Source organism: Lepidochelys kempii, chromosome 8 (genome assembly GCF_965140265.1).
Source record: "Lepidochelys kempii isolate rLepKem1 chromosome 8, rLepKem1.hap2, whole genome shotgun sequence".
NCBI classification, from domain to species: Eukaryota; Metazoa; Chordata; order Testudines; family Cheloniidae; genus Lepidochelys; species Lepidochelys kempii.
This window is the reverse complement of record NC_133263.1, coordinates 54,952,879-54,976,071: the sequence shown is the minus strand read 5'-3', so window position 1 is coordinate 54,976,071 and position 23,193 is coordinate 54,952,879. Positions and strand designations below refer to the sequence as shown.

Sequence of the window (23,193 nt, the reverse complement as noted above, 5' to 3'; positions counted from 1 at the left end):
AGCCTTACAAACTAGTTGGTGTGTGTATGCTTACTACTGCCCTCTGCTGGGTGGAACCAGAACTGCTGGGCTGTCCTCTACTGCTAGCAGAAAATGGAGCCTCTCCTTTAGTTTAAACCAGAGAGCCCCATGCTATTTGCACAGGATGACCCCACCTTCTGGCCCTGCTGTTGGTGTGACATTGCAAGAGGCCATAGCGTACCGGGAAGAGACAGCTGTGATGCTCCTATGCAGCCAGGGGGTCCTTTTACCCTACTGGCACAAAAGGAGATGGCAATGGCAGAGACTCTTGCTACCTTGTGGCCTGGCCTTTTAAAGGCACCTTATTCCAGACCTTTCTGAAGCCAGACTCCACATGGGCAACATGCCCTGCCTTGGCTCTCTGCAGTAAGTCTCCTCAATGGAATATAAAACCTTAATCCACTTCCCAACCTCTGCTCTTCCTCTTAACCCTCACCCCCCAATCAGGACCCCATATTGAACCCAGGCCTACCCTAGACCACATCCTTAGCCACTGCAGTGCACTGACCCACCCACCACCCCTGATCAACAGCCTTAGCGCTAAAGGCCTACAGACCCACAGCAGCCACGACCCAGGCACCTGATTGGCTGGGCAGGCAGCACTTTCATTGGATACCTGGACTATATAAAGGCCTCAACAGGCAGAGGAAGCTATTTCAGTAATAGGCCATTGCCTGCTGATTGCTGCCTAGATCACCTTGCCATGCTGCTTCACCTGACCCTGCCTTGCCACATCGCCAGACCTTGCCTCCCTAACCCACTGATCCAACCCCCTGGATTGGATCTGCCAGCTACAGACCCGTGAAAGATCTCTGACCATTGCCACGGGCTACCTCTGATGCCAGTTGACCTCCCGGCTACCCAACCACCCATGCACATTTGACTACTGCTCTGGATTGCCCCTGAGACCACCTCAGCCACTGGACATTGCAGTTTGCTCAGACCACTTTGGTCTCCTTCAAGACTTGCCCTACTTGAAACAGGTATGGAACCAACAGATGCCCCAGGGGATGCTGCACCTCCAGGAGCAGGTCACTCACTAACAGGCCACAATGGACCAGCTTTGGGTGGAAAACTGCACACAGTGAGAACAGATCAAAGGACTGCAAGTGGGAAGATCTCCTGGAGCCCCATGGGTCCACATCACCTTCAGAACCCATGGTACCTTTACCGGTGTGCTACAATGGGACCCACAATGGGAAAACAGATGCTCTGTCCCACAAAAGGGAATATGCCAGTGATCCTAAGAGACCGAAGAGCCTCCTTGCATCCTGTTGCAGGGGGACATGGGAAATTACAATAGGGTCCAAGGAGCAACAAGCAGGAAAATCAGTGGGGGAATCCAATCAACATTTAGATGTCTGTAGACAAATGCAGGTAGTATGGGAAATAAACAGGAAGAACTGGAAGTACTAGTATATAAGGTAAACTATGATTTAATTAAAGGTTTCAGAGTAACAGCCGTGTTAGTCTGTATTCGCAAAAAGAAAAGGAGTACTTGTGGCACCTTAGAGACGAACCAATTTATTTGAGCATAAACTTTTGTGAGCTACAGCTCACTTCATCGGATGCATACTGTGGAAAATACAGAAGATGTTTTTATACACACAAACCATGAAAAAATGGGTGTTTATCACTACAAAAGGTTTTCTCTCCCCCCACCCTACTCTCCTGCTGGTAATAGCTTATCTAAAGTGATCACTCCCCTTGTGAGAGATCCTTACAAGGAGAGTGATCACTTTAGATAAGCTATTACCAGCAGGAGAGTAGGGTGGGGGGAGAGAAAACCTTTTGTAGTGGTAAACACCCATTTTTTCATGGTTTGTGTGTATAAAAACATCATCTGTATTTTCCACAGTATGCATCCGATGAAGTGAGCTGTAGCTCACGAAAGCTTATGCTCAGATAAATTGGTTAGTCTCTAAGGTGCCACAAGTACTCCTTTTCTTTTTATGATTTAATTGGCATCACAGAGATTTGGTGGGATAAGTCTTTTGACTGAAATATTGGTATAGAGGGGTATAGCTTGTTCAGGACGGACAGGCAGGGAAAAAAGGGAGGAGGGGTTGCATTATACATAAAAGATATACACACTTGTTCTGACGGGAGGCAGATCAGCTGAAAGTCTCTGGGTAAAGATAAAAGGCTTAAAAAAATAGGGGTGATGTCATGGTGGGGGGTCTACTATAGACCACCAAATCAGGAAGAGGAGGTGGATGATACATTTCTAAAACAAACAAACAGAAATATCTTAAGCACATGACCTGGTAGTAATGGGGAACTAACTAGACATCTGTTGGGAAAGTAATGTAGCAAAACACAACATTTCCAATAAAATCTTGGAAGGCATCAGAGAAAAAAATTTTGTTCCAGAAAGTGGAGGAAGTAAGCAGGGGGACAGACATTTTAGACTTGATTCTGACCAACAGGGAGGAATTGATAGTGAATCTGAATGTGAAAGGTAATTTGGGTGACAGTGATCATGAAATGATAGATTTAATAATTTTAAGGAAAGGAAGGAGAATAAGGATAATGGACTTCAAAAATCAGATTTCAGCAAACCTAGAGAACTGGTAGATAAGGGCGCTTGGGAAGAAAATTTAAGGGGAAAATTAATTCAGGCAGCTCCTCAAGGAGACAATATTAAAGGCACAACTGCAAACTATTCTGATGCAAAGGAAAGATAGGCAGAATAGTACGAGGCCAATATTGCTCCATTAGGAGCTCTTTAATTACCTGAAAATCAAAAAGGAATCCTATAAGAAGTGGAAACATGGTCAAATTGATAAGGAGGAGTACAAAAGAACAGCACAAGCATGTAGGGACAAAATCAGAAAGGCTAAGGCACAAAATGAGTTACACCTGGCAAAGGACATAAACGCAATAAGAAGAAGTTCTTTAACTATATTAGGAGCAAGAGAAAGACAAAGGAAAGTGTAGGTCCTCTGCTTAGCAGGGAAGGAGAGCTAATAACTGATGACATCAAGAAAGTTGAGGTGTTTAATGCCTATTTTGCTTCAGCCTACACAAAAAAAGTTAATGATAACTTGATACTCGCACAATTAATATTAACACCCAGGGGAAGGAACACAAGCCAAAATAGGGAAAGAGCAGGTTAAAGAATATTTATATAAGTTAGATGTGTTCAAGTCAGCAGAGCCTTATGAAATTCATCCCAAGGTACTTAAGGATCTAGCTGAAGCAATTATCTTTGAGAACTCCTGGAGGATGGAAGAGGTCCCAGAAGCCTGGAGAAGGGCAAACATAGTGCCTATCTTTAAAAAGGGGAACAAGGAGGACTCAGGGAATTATAAGCCAGTCAGCCTAATTTCAATACCTGGAAAGATACTGGAGCAAATTATTAAACAATCAGTTTGTAAGCCCCTGGAGGATAATAGGGTGGAAAGGAATAGTCAGCATGGATTTGTTAAGAACAAATCATGCCAAACCAACTTAATTTCCTTCTTTGATAGGATTACTGACCTAGGGGATAGGGGGGAAATCAGTAGACGTCATATACCTTGATTTTAGTAAGGCTTTTGACACAGTTCCTCATGCAATTCTCATAAGCAAACTAGGGAAATGTGGTCTACATGAAATTACCATAAGGTGGGTGCACAATTGGTTGAAAAACGGTACTCAAAGAGTACCGGTTATCAATGGTTTGCTGTTAAACTGGAAGGGTATGGGGTCCTGCAGGGGTCAGTCTTGGGTCGAGTACTATATAACATTTTCATTAATGACTTGAATAATGGAGTGGAGAGTATGCTTATGAAATTTACAGATGACTTCAAGCTGGGAGGGGCTGCAAGCACTTTGGAGGACAGGCTTAAAATTCAAAATGACCTTGACAAATTGGAGAATTGGTCTGAATTCAACAAGATGAAATTCAATAAACAGAGAGCAAAGTACTTCACTTAGGAAGGAAAAATCAAATGCACAACTACAAAATGGGGAATAACTGGTTTGGTGGTAGTACTGCTGAAAATGAGCCGGTGGTTAGAGTGGACCACAAACTGAATAGAAATTGTCAATGTGATGCAGCTGCAAAAATCTAATGCTAATCTGGGTCTGGGGTGTATTAACAGGACAGTTGTCTGTAAGACACAGGAGGTAATTGTCCTGCTCTATTTGCCACAGGTGAGACTCCAGTTGGGGCATTGTGGCTAGTTATAGCCACCACAATTTCGGAAATATGTGGTATAATGAGGCCTTCGCTTGCCCTCGCAACAAATCAGCCAGAAACCCCTTCTGAGTGCAATCACCAGTGCTTTTTATTTTCAGTATCAGCTCCCACCACCTTCTATTTACAGTGTGCTCCAAACCAGCAAGCTGGGGGACAGCTAGCTTCTCCAGCCAGCTGGGATGCACAGCCTTTGGCTCCTCCCTTGCCTTTCTCTTCCCCCCCTTCACTTCCTTCCTGCCAGCTTTATATCGCCCCCTGGCTAATAAGGCCCGCAGGTGCTTCTCTTCCAGCAATTAGGCGTGACATACTCAGCCAGCCCCAATTAATGCTTCTTAATTGGAGCTGGGCTAACAGGGGCCTGGCTCAGGACCTCCTGGCCAGCCCCCTGGCACAGTGGACAAATTGGAAAGAGCCCAGAGGAAAGCAACAAAAATGATAAAAGGTTTAGAAAACCTGACCTATGGGGAAAGGTGAAAAAAACTGGGCATGTTTAGTCTCGGGAAGAGAAGACTGCGGGTGGTCCTGTTGACAGTCTTTCAATATAGTAAGGTCTGTTATTTAAAGGACAGCGATCAACTGTTCTCCATGTCCACTGAATGCAGGACAAGTAGTAATGGGCTTAATGTACAGCAAGGGAGATTTAGGTTAGGTATTAGGGAAAACTTTCTAACTATCAGGGTAGTTAAACTCTGGAATAGGCTTTGTAGGGAGGTCATGGAGTCCCCATCATTGGAAGCTTTTAAAAACAAGTTGTATGAACACCTGTCAGAATGGTCTAGGTTTACTTGGTCCACAGCGCAGAGGGCTGGACTTAGTGACTTCTCAAGGTCCCTGCCATTTCTGTGATTCTCTCCTGAAACCACATCACTCCCATGGAGGATCACTGCTACCTGATTTGTTCATGACACTCCAGCCCACCAAATGACCCCTTCACCCAGACACTCCTAATTTCCAATGCCAGAATAAATGCCTCCTCATTCACAGGCATATCTGCGTCCCTGGGGGCCACCCCAATTTGAAGGCCCTATGCATTTGTCATGACAGCCTTTGGGCTGGACATTTTGGCAAGGCAAAAATCATTCGCATGGGACGTCCAGCATCCTGGGACCCAAAACTGCGTTCCGATGTTCATGCCTACCTCAGGCCTTGTGACACCTGCGGCTGTACCAAAGTGCCCTGAACTAAACCCTTTGGAATGTTAATACCCATTGAGACCCACCTTGCTCTAGGCCTTGGGCTAATATTACAAAGGACTTCATTGTTGAATTACCAGCATCTGAGGCGGCTCTCTAATCCCAGTCACAGCTTCACAGAAACAGCGGAGGCTAACGCGTGTGCCTGTATATTCAAGGAGCACTTGCAGGTGTTAATTTTCACCCAGTCGTAGATCTTGGCCTGTCCCCCTGATAAAGGACTGAGTCTCTTACACAAAGTTCTGTGACGGACTCAAGCTCTTGCTCATATTCTGTGCCCTTCCCCTCCCCCCCAAAGCATCCTGTGACCTCTCCCCAGGAATTCCAGGAGCAGCCTCAAGACTAGTTTTTAAACTTGTCAGGACCCATCTCCCTCCACTTGCCCACCCCCAACGTCTTCCTACCTCTGACGACTAACTTCATGGCCCTGGTGCCCTCCTGAGGAGAAATCGTGTGGCTTCTGCAATGCAGGGCATACGAGATTCCCACTGAGAATGGAATAATCAAAGGCCACATCACCTTTCTAATTCCCTTCCTCTGTCAACCCTTCCCTCCCAATTCTTTCTCCCCATACCAAAGACATACCAGCCCATCAACCCTTCTCCCTCCCAACCCTGCTACAACTCCCTAACAGCTGCCTGTTCAAGACATTAATGATCTGGAAGAGGGGAGAAAAATCCATAGATGATACTAACTTGGGAGGAGCTGCTGTTGCAAATAGTATAAAGGACAGACAAATACACAACTCTCAAGAGAAATTAGAAACATGGGCAGGAAAATCGCAACATGAGATTTGCCTTGGAAAAATTGAAGTTAATGTGTCAAGGAAAAAAATAATCCCAAACACACATATTCAAGGGGAAACAGTAATGCTGAAAGCACCACAGTGAATATCAAAGACGACATGATATGGTGGCAACCAAACCAGTGTCATTTTGTGTTTTGTGCAGAGACATCACATCACAGAACAGGGCAAGTAATAATCTGACGTTACATGAACTGAATGCAACAGCATGAGAAATACTGTATTCATTCTGGACACCTCATTAGCAAAAAGATAGGCACAATGGAGTCAGTTCAGAGAAGAGCTCCATAAATAAGGAGCAGGTTGGAAGGGCTGACTTTATAAGGGCAAATCAAAAGAACTCATTATGCAGATTTTGGCTGAACAACCTCTACAGTGGGGATACATTATCACAGTCTGCAAATATTCAAGGGTGCAAAAACCCCAAGAAAGGAGAGATGATTTAGTGAGACATTTGGGGTATCAAGAGGAGGAATGTGATGAAATCCAGAGAGACAATTTAGGGTATCAAGAAGAACTACCTGAGCAGGAGGTGTATTAGGTATAGACAAAGAGCCAAAGGGAGCAGGGCAAATTGCATCTTTTGGACCTAGATCTGGTTAAACAATAGGAAACCCACTGTCTGGCCATTTTAATTAAATTTCCCCCTCTTCAACAAAAATTCTACATTTTGACACCCCAACAGCTGGTCAAAAGCTGTCAAAAATGTTTATTAATATTGTTCCTATTTTGAACTTTGACCAGCTCTATTCTGGACATTTACAAACTAGGTAGGACCACCCAGTAGACAATACGCATCGGAAACACTCCTGGATTGTTTGGGAATGCACCTGAGGACCTAAGTAGCTCTTTTCCATTCCTAACTTCTATGATGTCCCCATCTGTCCCCAGCACCAGATTGCAAAATGTTCTCAATTCCTCCCAACCTAATCCAAACCGTCTGAATAGGGCAGGCTCTAGAGCTGGCAATTGTTCTCGATAGTGCAACTCTGGCTTCTTAACAGCAGCTTCAGAGTTCACAGGTGCACAGCTAGGTACGCTGCCTATAGCATGAAGCTACCCAAGTGCTAAGACAGGGGTGGCCAACCTGTGGCTTCGGAGCCACATGCTTCTCTTCAGAAGTTAATATGCGGCTCCTTGTAATAGGCACTAACTCCGGGGCTGGTGCTACAGGTACCAACTTTCTAATGTGCCGGGGGGTGCTCACTGCTCTGCCACAGGCCTGCCCCCACTTCCCCCCCAAAAAAAACCTGCTATGTCCTCACTCCTCCCAAGCCTCAAATTGGGAGCGCAGTGCAGGAGCTGATGGGAGGCTGCTGACATATTACTGTGGCTCATTTTTGTTACTTGAAATAGCATCTTAAAGACTTGCCACCAGAGTCTCAGTTGGTGTATATTAATACAGCTCCTTTGGCTTGGAGCTATGCCAAATTAAACCAACTGAGGAACTGGTCCCTTCCTCTTCTATTCATCTCGACCAGTTTTCTCTGATTTCTTTTCTCTTGTTTTTTTATGGCTTCTTTTGGGAGTAAAATGCAAACATAATTGGCTTTGCTTAACAATAATAAATTTGTGTAGCAGCTTATTGTGCCAAAACGTTGCTGTCAGTGCATCAGCAATTGACGTCAGTGTACTTCATTAAACAGCAGCCACTGCAGAGCCAGTAGAGGGAACACAGACAGAATGGCCCAAAACATAGTGGCTATGTTTGTTGTCAATTTCATGGCCATGGAGTAAATCACTGCAAGCAACTATCCCTTCCAGGGATGAAATAACATCAGATCTCACAAATAAGGGAGGGATCCCATTGATTTCAGTGTGCTTTGGATCAGGCCCTAAGAAGGGTGGGAGGCCTGGTAAGTAGTTGGAAGGGAAAAACCAGTTCTGCAGGGAGCTTATGTTGATGATTCAGATGACAGCACTATTGTCTCAAGGTTAGCACTGACCCCATGTCCTTAGAGAGTGCTGTGCTGCTGGAGGGGGTGTTTATAGGATGAGACTTAAAACCAAAGTCCTGACCACTCTGTGTTGCCAACTCTCATAATTTTTATTGCAAGGCTTATCATATTTGGCATTTTTATTCAAGCCCCAGCTTCTGGAGTCATGTTATTTTGTGAAAGACTCCATTTTCATTTAAAATAAAAACAAGTTTTTAGCTGCCATGGTTGCACACAAAAGCTGGAAAACATAACCCAAGTGCACCCTAAAGGCTCAGAGACAAGAGGGCCAAGAAAAAAAAGCCCCAAATATATTATTTTTAAAAATCTCATGATTTTTAAGCCAGTCTCGTGATTTTTGAACACTTGCAGTTGGCAATACTGCCATGTGTGCTCACTAAAGAGCCTAGAGTGCTTTTGAAAGAGGAGAGGTTTTAGCCCTAGCTTCCTGGCTAAATTCCAGTTGCAATAATTGTATTGAGTTTACCAAAATATGCTCTGCAGTTTGTCTAATCTGGTATTCTTCATTTCCTGTCCAAGTCTTGTGCTATGTTGAAATGTACTTTCAACAGCTGCTGCATTTCACCCCAGAGGGGGCTGCCTTTCATATTTGGGTGCAGTGTTTCTTGCATATAGATATGCACAGTATAAGAACCTGCATAGATAAGTTGATTTTTATAATACCAACTGTAAATGCTTTAGGATCCTTTGGGATGGAAGGCATTAGATAAATGTTCAGTATCGTTATTACGTTATTCAAAAGTGAGGTTTATAATCCGGAGGGGGCTATCACAACAGAGTTTAGCAATAATACCCGGCACTGTCAGAACATGGTTTTAATTTTTAAACAGACTCCAAAGAAAGGACAATGAGTCCTGCAAAGTTATATTTCTCTTGCGTCCTAATAAAGGTTTAGGTTGGGATTTTCAAAGGCCCCTCAGGGAGTTGCATTAAAATTCATTGGGATTGGAGCACCTAATAGATTTCTTTGAAAAGCACAACCTTAGACGAAGGGTCACATTTGCAAAAGCGCCAAAGAGATTTTGGAGCCTAAGCCCCATTTTAAAGCGAGTCGTGCCCTTGAATGCCTCCATTTTGGGGTGCCCAAGAGGAAACGCTTGTAAGGGGTCTGATTTTCAGAGGGCAGATGTTCAGTGCTTTCAGGCAGGGCACGCAGAAATCCAGGCACCAAACTCATCAGTGACTTCTGAAAGTCTTGGCTTTCGGCTCCCAAGTCAATTAGACACTTTTCCAAAAGGTGACCCCTGTACTCTACCTGCACACTGACAAGGGCACAGCCACCAACCTCCACTTCTCTCTCCTTCTGGGCCTGGTTCAAGAGAAAAGAACCAACTGATTTCGTGACCTTTTCCTTCCAACAAAACAGACCTCCGCTTGGAGGCTGAGCCTTTGAGGACAAAGGGGGTCTTGGTGTGTGAGCTCTCGCCCCCTGAAAAAGACGCTTTGTAACGGACGCACCGACAGTCCTGTAACCGTGGCAGTGCTAACGTGGGCCGCTGACATAGATTCACGAGGCAGAGCCCTTGTTCCACATCATCAGTCCCTAGAGCAACCCTGGAATTGGTTTGACTCCTAAGTGACCTGCAACGCAGCAGCTGGGCTACTCCCGCAGGCGCTGGCTTGATGTTGAAAGCAGCCCCCTTCTGATTCCCCTCCCCAGTGTTAACTGCTGGGCCGGGGAAGCTGAGGGAAAGGAAATAAAGAGGGAGGGGAAGCAATTTGCTCATTAAGTCCTGTTCTCCAGCAAGAACTGCAGGCATTTCTCCTCTCTGTCTCACATGGATAGGGGCGCTCCCATCTGTGCCTGGAGAACAGAACTGCTGCTCTGCACTGGTGCCAGGGACAATAATGCAAAGGAGGCCATGAGCCAGATCCTCCAAGAGGGACACCCTAATTTACACCAGCTGAGGATTTGGCCCCATTTCTCTGCCCCGAGGCAGCTCATTTAATGCTGAGGGGGAAAAAAAAGTTCAGGTCATTTGGGGCAACAGAAGGAAAGAAAACCCCTCGCTACATCTCCCTTTCTTGGCCCTATCTCACTGCTTAAAAAGAGCCAGTTAGAACCAAGTGGAAGCAATCCAATGAGTGGGGAGTATTTGTGCGAGGTCTGGGAGCCTGTCAGGAGCCTGCCTGTGGTATGTTACACAGCGCAAGTGCCCAGTCCTGGGGAGGGGGAACTGCAGTGGATGAAGAGAAGAAATGATCTGATCTCATTAATAACCCATCCCCGCCAGCAGAGAGAGTAGCTGGCTGCCTTCCTGGAGGCTGGGATTTTATCTCTTAGCAGCAGTTGTTCTGGTCACGCTCCTGTGCCATCACTCTCCTTGCCCCCGATGGTTCAGTCTGACCCTGGCAGCCCCCTTTCTGCTCTATAAATTCCTCCCATGCAGGATTTCCTCCCCCGGAAAGGATGCTTGCTGTCTGCCAGAGATCGGCCTGGCTCAGCTGCGTTTCAAAGTACAGGAGATGTTTTAATTCTCTTGTCCTGGGGGGCTCTGCCCCTCCTCTCCAGTCAGATGACAGGCTGTAGAGATTAATGTGTCCTCTGAACTGCCAGGGCTTTGTCCCAGAGCACAAGGGCTGTGACCTGGCGATTGTCTGAGGGCTGGAGTGAACAGGGACAGAGTGAACTGCTTTGCTAATACAGCCATATCAGACACAGCGTCCAAATGTCCCTCTTTAGAAAAAAGCATCTCAAAGCGCTTGACTGGACCTGCTGCATTTGGAAGCCTGGGTGTGTGAATCCTGCTTGTCTGCTTGTCTCGACTGGCACTCGAACGATGGTGGTGAATCCCACCGCATGCCCAGAGACCGGACGAGTGCAAGGGGCCAGGACTTCTACTGCACTCAGAGAGTGTGAGTGTGAATCCCTACAACAATGTCTGCACAGAGGGCTGACCCTTCTCGCACAACGTCAGAGGAATGCCCATCTTGCCCGGAGAGAGTGAGAGCTTGGCATGAGGAGCCTACTGTGGGGGAGTCTGAATACCTGACCTGCCGCAGAAAGCTGGCGTGGCTACTGCTAAACCGATCTCTGTGACAGAATTGTAGAAATGCAGAGCTGCAAGGGACTGTGAGAAGTCTGCAAGTCCAGCCCCCGGCACGGAGGCAGGGCCAAGCAACCCTGGACCATCCCTGACAGTTGTGCAACTTCTAAAAAGCGCGGGAAGGGATCGCAGGGTTTTTAAAAGCCTGAGGGCCAAATTCTACACCCCACCCAAGCCCACACACCTCCCTTGGAAAAAGAGGGGTGTGAATCAGCTTGGACTTTATGCACATGATCTTTTTCCCCCCAAGTAAAATACTTTGGACTAGTCAGGATCGGGGCCAGTCTTTACAAACACAAGCCAAAAAGCCGTTGTCCTTTGCACAAGCAGGGGGTCGCTCTGTCCCCCATGCAGGCCAGAGGCCTATTTTGCTACACCGTCATGATCTAGCAGTGACAAATATGTACCGTCCGCTCTCGCTGCTCCCTGTAAGCGACCCCTCACAGTTACTGTCCGATTTGGTGGAACCGTGCACACTGCATGTGGAAATGAGGCTGTGTAGCCAAAGAGAGGTCGGAGGGTAAGTGCATTGCAGATGTTCATCATGCACCCGTCCTGCATAGCTAGTCCTGGTTACATTCACGGGACAGTCAGCGCCACACAATATTAAAGACAAAGTCCCAAGCACATAAAGATTTTGACATAAGATGATGAGACAAAGCCAAGAAATTAAGATCGAAGGCTGACAACCCTGCCTGAACCTGAGCAGCTTTTGGGGGTGGGGAGTGGGGGCAGACAACCAGTCTGAATTAAAGATAGAGCAATGTTTCAGAGCTCTGGAAGGGCTCCTTGGCAGCCCTTCTGTTATGTAAGCAAGGCCTTGGTGGGCAATGGAATTGAAAGCCATTTGTGTGCGCGAGTCGCTCTTGCTGGGAATGTGTCACGTTATTTCATATTTCTACTGCAGTAGCACTGAGGCACAGGCCCTGCCCCAAAAAGCCACAGTCTAAAGAGATCAGGCAGGCAAAGGGTGGGAGGGGAAACAGAGGCACCAAGCGATGAAGTGACTTGCCCAAGGTGACAGCAGCTCAGGAGCAGAGTCAGGAACAGAACTCAGGTCTCCTAAGTTGCAGTCCAGTGCCCTGTCCACTAGACCACATACTCTAAAGGGAATGAACAGCAATCAATAGAGCTTCCGTTCCACAGATCTACTGCTGGAGCAAATCCATTCCATTGAAGTCAATGGAGCTAAGCCAGTTTACACCAGCTGAGGATCTATGGGCCAGGAGCAACAGCAGTACAATACTGCCCCAAGGAAGGGGAAAATTGGCTTCAGGTGATATGTACAGTTCAGGGAACTGTTTTCTCCAGCACGGCTATTGTGCTGAAGCCAATAGATACTCACTTTATTATTCCCCTTGGCGTTCTCTGCCTCTCCCCCTTCTCCTGACTCCCTAGCCTGACTTCTCCCCCACCTTCTCAGCTCACCAGCTTCCCCTGCCCTACTAGCAGGGAGAGGCCCCGCCGTTCCCCACTCCCCCGCACCAGCCTTGTCGCCGGGGGAGTGAGATGGAGAGGCCAAAGGTGATTTTGACCCAGGGAAACCAGGAGAGAAAGAACCACATTGAGCCGGGGAGCGGAGAGCGCAGCCGCCAGAACCAACTGGATGGGACATATGCCTGCCCACGAGGAAGGGGAAGGGGATTTTCCTCAGAGCACCTAGGCCTGGCGAGCAGCGCCCAGTCTCCATGAAAGGAACTGTTGTTTCTATTGCAAAGCATCATGACCCAAACAAGCAGCAAAACCAACTCCACTGGAGCCCCTGGGTAACAGCGCTGCTCCCCACACACTCACTAGCCTGCCAGCTCCCATCAGCCCCGCCATGCACAAAGCAACAGTGACCAGAGCACATGGCATATTGCAGGTCTGTGGACAAACCGTTACCACCAAAGCACGAGAAGCTGGGCCTAATGCATCTCTGGTGTATCTCCATTGCAGTCAAGGGAGATACACCACCAAAGATTAATATGGTCCCCTGATTTTAATGGAGAATCCTATTTGTAGCGAACACTCTTGTTGGCGCCCAATGGGGATGTCACCACCAATGGGAAGGTCCCAGGGTTATTACTCCTATTCGAATGGCAGGAGCAGGGCAGGTTCCTCGAGGGGCTGGAGAGGAAGGCAGGGTTTTTCTTCCCTCCAGTTTAAGGCCCTAAAAAAAGAAAGTTTTAGACACATCTGTGTAATAGCTGCATCCACCGTGACCTTAGATGGGATTAAAAAAATCGTCCTGAACCCCTGCCCCCCTCCTGTGCCAGGGTATTAGCCATCAGGTTAGGTTAGGAAGAAAGTTCCCCTGCCATTATTCCATAATTGCCTAGTTGGGGGTTTCTTGCACTTCCCTCAGAAGCAGCTGTACTTGCCCCTTTCACAGAGACAGGATACAGGTCTGGATGGGCCACAAGTCTGATCTGGCAGGGCTATTCCTGTCTTCCTATGAACAAGGGATTCTTAGGCAATCCAGAATGGCATCCTCCATGCGGTGTGGCCTCACATAGGCAGGGCCTGCGAAGTCGTGCAGGGTGGAGGACACCATTTTTTTCTCCTAAGTGGTGTCCTCCATGTGGCATGACCTTACACATCTGGGGCCTGCACGGTTATACCATGCAGATGATGCCATTTTGTGTCCTCCATGGGGGCCAGATGGAATCGTCCAGCCCGCAGGCTGCTAGCTGGACAACGCCCATCTGGTTGGGTGTGCCTTGCATGCTTAGTGTACCACTGCGCTCTAAGGTGACTGTCGCACATCCCCTCAGTGCTTATCAGACACCTCTCACTGTGACTGGGGCCACGACTTGGGGAGAGGAGGTCACAACTGCAGAATATTTTGAGGATGCAAGCAGCCACTTTCGACTATTACCAAGACACTGGCTTCCACATTCAGCTCACAAGCAACAATATAACATCAACTGGGAACTCTCTGTACTGACATGGGAGTAACCACCACACGAGCGACACTTCAGCTTCTTCCTCCTTCCAACAAGCAATCCCGTATTGCCATCTGGAGCCGAGCCTCATCCAGCCGTCTCACATCCCCAGCCAGGCAGGCAGCGCAGAGACGAAGCCTTGATCGGGAGAGACTATGACACAGTCTCAAGTATCCCCACTTTGCTGATGACACCTTGGGCCATGCTGCTGGATTGGTTCTCTGAGTGTATTCATATACACACTGCATGACAAAGCTGAAAGCATGAACCTCTGTGGGACTCTCTACAAGAGGGCACTGCTGCAGATAAATTATTATTCAAAAGTCAGAGCAACTCCAAAGCAATCTCATCCACTATGGCTATTCCACAGGACTGATCTGGAAGCGATACATGATCCAGGCTCTTGAGAGCAAAGGATGGGTTTAACAATGCATCACTTGATCAGTTTAATTTCTGTTTTAAAGTCAAAGCTATTTAGCAATTCAAGGAGCTCAGAAAACTTAACAAACTACTTAGCTCCTGGTCCCTCTGTCATTAAAATACACACACAACTCAAGTGATTCATAGAAATTTTGTTTCAAAACATGAGCTCCTGGGCAGAAGCCTCCAATGCAGAATTTCAGATGAAAGCGCATTTTAACGGATGTAATCAATCATTGGGAATTGAAGGTTTTAAAAAAAGCCCTGATGCCTCCTTAACTTCCAATGCTCTACGCCACAATATCAAGCCCAGCAGATCTTCCAATACGTTATCTCAACTCCTTGCAAACTTTGTTAGATGCTGTTGAGTTTTAAAATGATCATCCTCAAAAACCTAATGCACCTTGGATGGAAAACTGCTCCACTGTTTTTTCTCCTCTCTGCGCGCCTTCGTTTTTTTCTTCTTCTTCCCGTTAGCATCCATATGTTGGTAAATCTTTCTGCTGCAGTGGGTGAGGTCCCTGCAGGGATGGCACCCGAGGAACTTTTCAAGTGGAGAGGATGCAGGTCTCCAGAGACAGGCAGGAATGAGCGAGCTGGAAGCAAATTCTCTAACAATAATAATAAAGTGTCCCAGTGCCTTGGCAGTGGTGGAAGTCTCTGGTGCTTCCCCTCCTTCAAAAAGTAGTCAGAAGTGACATTTGGGAAATTGAGAGCCACAAACCCATTCCCCAGTTGCTAGGAACTCCTAAGCCAGATACAATGAACGTCAAACCAGATCAACAACACCATGAACAGAGAGAGAGAGAGAGAGAGTTTTGTTTAAGCAGCAGCAGCCGGAGACAGCAGACAAATGGAAAGTGAAGGAACTCAAGAAAATGGGTTTGTTTTCATCCTGGAGAATTAACCAGCCTAATGTGCGGGCTCCTGGGTTTGATTTGGCCTCTCTGGTCTGCTGAATGAGAGCAGGGACCACACGCTTACAGAAAACATGCAACTCAACCTGCCTGAGAGTGCAGCTTTGGTTCCCAAAAGGAGCCACATGCAGGGAATTGAAGGGAGTGGTGCTTGCAGTATTTTCACACTGAACTCGTTTGTGCGCGTGCACACACTCACATGCTCACGCGTGCACACACGCGTGCACACACACACACACACACTCTCCCCCCAAAACCATTGTACAGGAATAAAGAAATCTCATCTTGTGCGCAAACTCAGGCACGGGGCTATTCAGGTCTTAGAAAATGCTGTAGAAGAATAAAGTGAAACCTCTGCAGGCTGACAAGTTAATGAACTGAGCCTCACAGCAGCCCTTTGAGGTTGTAAGTATTATTACCCCCCCACCCTCCGACAGGGAAATCAAGGCACAGAATGATTAAGTGACTTACCCACAATCCCACAACAAGTCCATGGCAGAGCTGGGAACAGAACCAGATCTGACTCCCACTTCTACTGTTAACCACAAGGCCAGTTTTCCTAGTACTGCAGAGAAAGAACACAGGACATGGTGCTATGTAACAGATTTTCACAAGCAGTTGCAATGTCCAGGCAGGGGCATCTTGAAAGCAAATGGTTCGAAATTGCTAAATACACTGTAATACCCTGACAATGAGAGGGATCTGATTAACAACCAGACAACACTCAGAATGACAAAGAGACTAGTATTAACACTCCAGCCTTAATTTCTCTCTCTCTCTTAGGCCTGGTCTACCCAGGGCACTGAGGTTTTGTGCACTTAGGAACTTACATTGCCCCCCATTAATATTTCAGCACCTCATAGGCGGTACGTCTGCATTGCACTCAGAGGTGCGATTGGAGCCCAGGCAGCCTCACACATGCTAGCTTTGATCTAGCTGGATTGGCTAAAAATAGCAGTGAAGATGTGGGAGCGCAGACCCCGGTGTCAATGGTACAAGCCCACCCAGAACCCTGTGTCCATACCGGCATTGCTCTCCCATGCTGTAGGCTTGGCTGGTGCATCTGCGCTGCTCTGTTTAGCTGTTCTGTTTAGTTACACTAGCATGCGTGCTCCTGCCCCAGCTGCAGCCACACCTCCAGTTGCAGCATAGACAGACCTGCAGTCTTGTCACAACAACTGGGAAGTGCTACGATCCATGGCTTACAGGTGGGGCTCTGAGGCACGGATGGACTAATTGACTCACCCAAGGTCACACAGGAAGTCTGTGGCAGAGCAGGAACTTAACTGCAGGTTTACCAAGTCCTAGGCTATCACCCTAACCCCTGGACCGTCCTTTCCTCCTGGGGATGGGCTATGAATAGTGTATGGTCCTGACATTTTCCAACAGTCTCCCCTGTTCCATTGTAGACCCCCCCCCTTCTTCCACTGTCCGCGTGTAATGGGAAAGGGCCAGCATCAGCTATGCTAAAAGCCCCTCTAACCCATGAGGGCTAAACAGTCTCTGCACTGAATTTCTTGGCTGTGTTGGTCCAGCTCAGTCCCTCTGAAGTTCTCTTAGCTCAGTTTCCCTTCATGTTCAGTTCTCTCGCTCTGTCAGTTCACAGCACAGTGGACACCGAACTCCACTCGGGGGATAAAAAAGTTAATTTCCTTGTTTCTGGAGAGGCTGGCAGACAACTGCGCACAAAGATGATCTCGTTACACAACATATGCCAGCAGCTCTGGTACTCTTACAGCATAGCATCCTGCAGCACTGCGCTGCTGAGGCTGACATGTATCTGGCACTTTACGGCCTGGTGGGCAGGGCGCTGGCCTGGGACGAAGTCTGCTCTGATGTAGGCAGAGCAGGGATTTGAGGCTTTCACATATCAGGCAAGTGCACACACATGCAGCAAGTTCCATTGTAATTATAGGCATTCTGAGGGCGGGCAATGGGCTCTGAGGGCAGAACATGGCACTTAGTTAACAATTCCATGCGGATGCATGAAACAGAGACTCGTCCCGCCCGTTCTCTAGAGGTGTGTTGGCTCTGGAGTGCTAAGGACTAAACCCATCATACAAACAAAGGGCTTCTCCACACTGCAGGTCTGAGCCACTGCTATGGTTACCCCAATGCAGCTGCTCCCATGCAAAGCCCTAGTACTGCCGTGCTGCACCACTGTAACTGTGACTTGCCCCTCACCAAACCACAGTTAGCTGCTCCAGGGCAAGTGAACCCCAGTCCTGCCATCGGGTCTGTGCGGGAGAACATGTACCCCACCTGGAGCCATGTACAGGCACAGGGGTTCATCTATATGGATCCAAACGCAGGACGGGGACCTAACTGGCCACTAAAGTGAGCACCCATAATTCTGCACACGCACAAGGGGAAGATCTATGTAATTTCTGCATAGACATTTCTCAGAGCAGAACCATATTTCAAGCATCAGTGCTGACCAGCTGGTGTCTTTATTCTCCCTTCTGTTTTATTTTCAGACTATTTCTGTTACAGATATATGTCTGTTTTTAAATCCAGATGTTAAGCTTTGGCTCTTGGAATTAATGGGTGTGGGGAAGATTCCTCCAGAGCTGCAGCAGGGACTGCAGAAGAGTTAGATCAAAACCACACTAAAATGGAAACGCAAATTGGCAATAATGGTTTGACCACAAGATCGTCTCCCTTAGCAATGTACATAGGGCAAAGTAGAAGTAGGGCAGCATGCTGTGTTCCAGTACTGTAGATGGGGCATACATGATGCACAAGTGTTTATCTACTATGCAAACTATCTGTGCTCTATACTGCCTGCCCTAGTCACTCATGTGCTACTGTGTAGGGAGTGTGATGACACCTTGAATGGAGCCTATGCATAGTTTTAATATCCTTCTTCAAAAACCCAAAGGCTGAGTCTCCTCTGTAACTCCAGATGTGCTAATAGAATTGTTCTAAAACATAATTCCTGCTGATGTAATTTAGACCGAGTATCACATATTGTTAGTTATATCACAGCAGTACCTAGATGCCCCCATAATACCAGGGCCCCACTGTGCTGGACAGAGTACAGACGCATAGTAAGAGACAGTCTCTACCCTAAAGAGCTTACAGTGAGATAGACAAGCCAAAGGATGGGAGGGGAAACTGAGGCACAGAGAGGTGAAGTGATTTGACCCGGGTCACACAGCAAGTCAGTGGCAGAGCCAGAAAGAAAGACTAGGTCTGCTGAGCCCCCAGCCAGTGTCTTACCCACTAGACCACACTGTCTTTCACATACATGCAAAATGTAGTTTGTAAAACTGCCTCTGCTAGCCAGACAAGCTGTGTCAGCAGGAGCTGTTTTTAAATTGTGTTTTAAAACAGTTTCACCAGCCCCATTAATGCACCCGCACAGACAGTGCCAAAGAGAATAAATGCAAACAGTCATGACAGAAATGTATGGGGCCCATTTTCAATCTGCCCCAAAGATTTAGCTGCACTCCACCCACAATGTTGTTGCAAGACAGGTCACTCCATTGCACGCATTCTTGTTTTAATTACTGTGATTGTTAAATGAAGTCAGCGCTGGACTGACATCTCTGAAGACTGGGGGGCTAGATTTAATCACAGACCAGGCCCTACAGCAGTGCCCATGGCAAAGCAACCTTTCCCCTCATCCTCTCACCAATGACCACTTCTAGGGGTCAGACAGGAAGTCAGTCACCAGACCCTATTCCTTCCCTGGGCTCTCTGCCGAGATTGCCAACTGTAATGGTGGTTTCTGTGATGTAGACACCTGCGTCCACTAAGAATGGGGCAGAGCCCACTAGCTTATTTCACATAGGCCACCAAACACCTTTCGGATGGTAATGGCTATGTTCACTATTAACCTGCATCCAATTAAAACCAATTACATCCTTTATCTGGGGTCTTCCTCAATGCCATTTGAGCTCTGCCACACTGGCATGACAAATTAAGCTAAAGAGGGCATTGGTAGCCTTACATTCTGAATATACAACAATCTCCCCTCCCCTCATACACACAGGGCTGGGTCAGCAGCTGGATTTGAAATCAACTCATGATGGTTAGCACTGCAGGTCACACCTCTGTTACTTGAGCTAAGGGATTATGTTCATTAGCTGGTGGTAGTAGTACATGGCTATCCTGGAGTGTACCAGTCACTAGAGGGAGATTAATACGTTCTTTGCCATTGTATTACAAATGCACTTGGGTTTTGTGTATTTTAATCAGAGCCTTAACATTACTGAAATATTCAGAGCCAGCATCTGTGCTGGTGTTAATGGGCATGGCTGGACTTCAATGGCATGCCACTCAATTACACCAGCAGAGAATTTAGCCCTGACTTTGCATTTAATAGCTTCATCTTTATCCTAAAGGGACAGTTTCCAAGGGGCCTCAATCCCGCCACCACTTTTGCACAGTAAATTTTGCTTGCATAATTATGTGCAGGAGAAAATTCAGGGATTTGCACAAATTGCATGTGAAAATTGAGACCAGTTTTTCAAATCTGACTCAAAATGCTAGTTGACTTTTGGCTTTACTGAGTGGAATTTACATCGTGATCCCCTTCCTCCTCCTTTTTTTGTTTGTTTTCTTCATTAGAAAGAGCCCGGGATTATCTGCACAAGACTGGAAGGTTCATAGTAATTGGTGGAATCGTCTCACCTGTACATGACTCCTATGGGAAGCAGGTTGGTTGATCAAGTTCTTGCTCTCTCCTGTGTGATATTGCCAAAGTAATCTGCAGGAAGCTGGGAGTGTGCGTGAATGACAGGAAGAGTTAGGTCTGAGGGTTTCTAGTTCAATGAACACCCTGGGGAACCAGGTATGCTGGTTCCAAAACGGAGTCTGAGAAAGAGTGAAATCTTACAGCTCAGCTGATGCCAGAGGGAAAGCTGTGGGGAAGCTGAGCAGAGGGCTGGGATAGATTGTGCGAGTCAGATAGTACCCATTAATAGTTCTGATGAACCTGATGTAGGGACAGCAGTGTTACCAGCTCTTGTGATTTTACCCTGTCTATTTTTTTTCTTAAAGCTGCAGCTCCTGGAGTCCTGTGATTACACGAAAATCTCAGCTTTCATTTAACTCCGCCCCCCCCTCCCAAGTTTCTAGCCCTCGTGGTTACAGAGGAAAGCTGGAAAATGTGACCCCTAAAGGCACAAACACCAGAAAGCAAATAATGGTTTTTTTAATCTCATGTTTTTAAAGCCAATCTCATAAATTTGGGGGCCTGGCTCATGATTTTCATATGCTTGGGCTTGGCAATACTGGGACAGGAGCTGTTAAAAGCATCCTTTGGAGAAAGAAATCCAAAGACGGGGAAATCTCTATATTTGAGCTGCAGAAGTCTCCTCCTAACCAAAAAGACTGGAGAAAATGCTGTCCCTATCATTAGCCCCCAGGCCAGATGGGATTCAGAGAGAAGCAAAACTCTTATGATGTCATGTAGGCTGCTTGTTTCTGCCCTCTGAATCTGGGCAAGACATAGATACCTCTGCTCTATACAGATGAATAACAGTGGTGATGGCCCATCTGCGAGGGTGCTATTGGGTTCACACTCCTTTTAGTGGATCTGTGTCCCTGTGATGCATTCAAGAGAGCTAGAACTAGGTTTTGGTGGGGAAACCTCAGAATTGAATCAGGTCCAAGCTTGAGGGAAGACTTGATATTGGACAAAGCTTCACTGATTCTCCCTGCATCCTCTCTTAGCTACTATTCTCTTTCAGGGCCTGGTCTCCAGCCGACACCGTCTGACCATGTGCCAACTGGCCGTCCAGTCCTCTGACTGGATCAGGTGAGTAACACCTTGGGTATTACTGGTAGGGTTATACAGGGAGACTTTGAAAGACACAACGCTCCTTTTATGGGGCAACGCCTGTAGGAATCCGGTTCGAGTCACATCCACCAGCTCAGGGGAAGGTCAGTTCAGACTGAGCTTGGAGAGGATTTTCAAAGGGCTCATCTCAGAGCCGGCGAGTGGTGTGCATCAAACATCCCCATCAAGGAAGGAGGTGAAAGCAAAGCTCCAGTCAGCCCTGCCGACTGCGGGCTGATGACAGACATCCTTATCGGCTAAGCACACAGTGTGTAATTAAAGCAAGCTTCCACTAATTACCTTAATTATGCACCAGAAAAATTTGTGCCATTATAATTTGCATGGAAAGAGCATGTTTTAATAATGGCTCATTGTTACTGTGAGTGCGCGTGCCTATATAAGAAACTCAGCAGTCTTTGTAGGTCAGAGGAAGGGCACGTTCCTCACGCAAGGAGAGAGAGAGAAAGTGAGAGGAGGCTGCTGAAAAGAAAGGGCATGAGTAAACATGCTGTGGAGGAGAGGAGGGAAGGGGAAGAACAAGGAGAGAGGGACAAGTACCAGGAGGAATTGCAAGGGAGGAAGATCAAGAAGATTGAGAAAAGGAGTAACAAATAGGGCATATCTGGGCCTGATCCAAATCCCATTGACTTCAGTGGGATTCTTTCCATTGGATGAGGCCCAGATAGAGTTGACTAATATTGATGGCCACATGGAGACACACCAAGTTGCATCACATGATATGGAAGCTATCAAAAGGATTGGATGGATGGTCATGACTGAGTGTCTGCCTGGCTTTGGTGAGCATGTGTGTCTGACACAGCTGGGAGCATCTGGCCATACGTGCAGAAGTGTGTCTGTATGCACAGACTCCGAGTGCTATTGTTTCTTATTACCGCTAGTGTCAATCCCAGATACACAGACTCTAATGAAGAGCAGAGATGGTTTCTAACTTAGCTCAGGCATGTACAGCACAGAGGTTACGCAGACATTAGGCACTCGGCGTGTTTTTAATTCGTGAGATCGTGTCTGTGACTCCTCAGGTGGGGTGTGTGAGAAAAAATACATTCAGTTGCTAAGAAAATGTTTAAGAAACATCCCAATTTAGCAGCTCATTAAGTTTTCAATTAAGCCAGGCTGTAGCACTGGAGGTTTGCCTTTCACAACCTGGTGTATAGAGGAGGGGTGGAAATCCCTGCACCCACAGTCTGTGTGAGACAGGCATGAAATCTCATTGCCAGGAAAGGCTCTGGGAACAGCCAGGGTGCGATTAGCAATTCATGAAAGATTGGGAGCTCCCAGAAGATCTGAGAAAAGAAAAAAAGAAGAAGTGTTTTCCTGCTCTGGGAAAAAGGCCCAATGGAGGAAGCTTTTCCTAGAAAAAAGACTGCCTTTCACATTGTCTCTGTGCAAAAAGACAAAGGCACCAGACTAATGAATTCCCCGCACGGCCTCAAGAAACAACTGCTGGATACATTCCATGTCTCCCAAGTGATTTTACAAACATCAGGCTATGGGGACTGATGGTCCAGTGGTTAGAGCACTAGCTGTGAGGATGTGGAAGACTAGGTTCAATTCCCTGTTCTGCCATAGACTTCCTGTGTGACCTTGGGCAAGTCCCTTAGCCTCCCATCTGTACAATGTGGATAAGAGCACTGTCCTACCTCATAGTGGGAGGCCAGCCCAGGGGGGGAAAAGTAAGAGGTAGGACGTTATGAATAACGTCACAGCTTCTGGACACTGCCTCCCAAGGCACAGCTACATCCCCTCTCACCCAGACCCCTGCCTGGGGCTTCTCTTCACTGGCTCAGCAGCGCCGGCACAAATCACTTGTTACCCCAGCCAGCACGTCTAACGCGAGGGGCTCACGCTGGTGTGGTGACAGCCCAGCGCTGACAAACCTTTCGCCACGTTCCCCATTTCTGCTCTTCCTC

At 47.2% G+C, this 23,193-nt stretch overlaps 1 protein-coding gene across 1 annotated transcript in view; it reads left to right on the top strand.

Annotated features, from left to right (window-relative positions):
* Window positions 1-23,193, top strand: part of NMNAT2 (nicotinamide nucleotide adenylyltransferase 2) — a 73,792-nt gene that overhangs the window by 31,007 nt on the left and 19,592 nt on the right. The window contains exons 2-3 of the mRNA XM_073356625.1: window positions 20,050-20,138; window positions 21,174-21,241. Of these exons, the coding sequence (XP_073212726.1) occupies window positions 20,050-20,138; window positions 21,174-21,241 (157 nt within the window). The remainder of the gene's footprint in view (window positions 1-20,049; window positions 20,139-21,173; window positions 21,242-23,193) is intronic.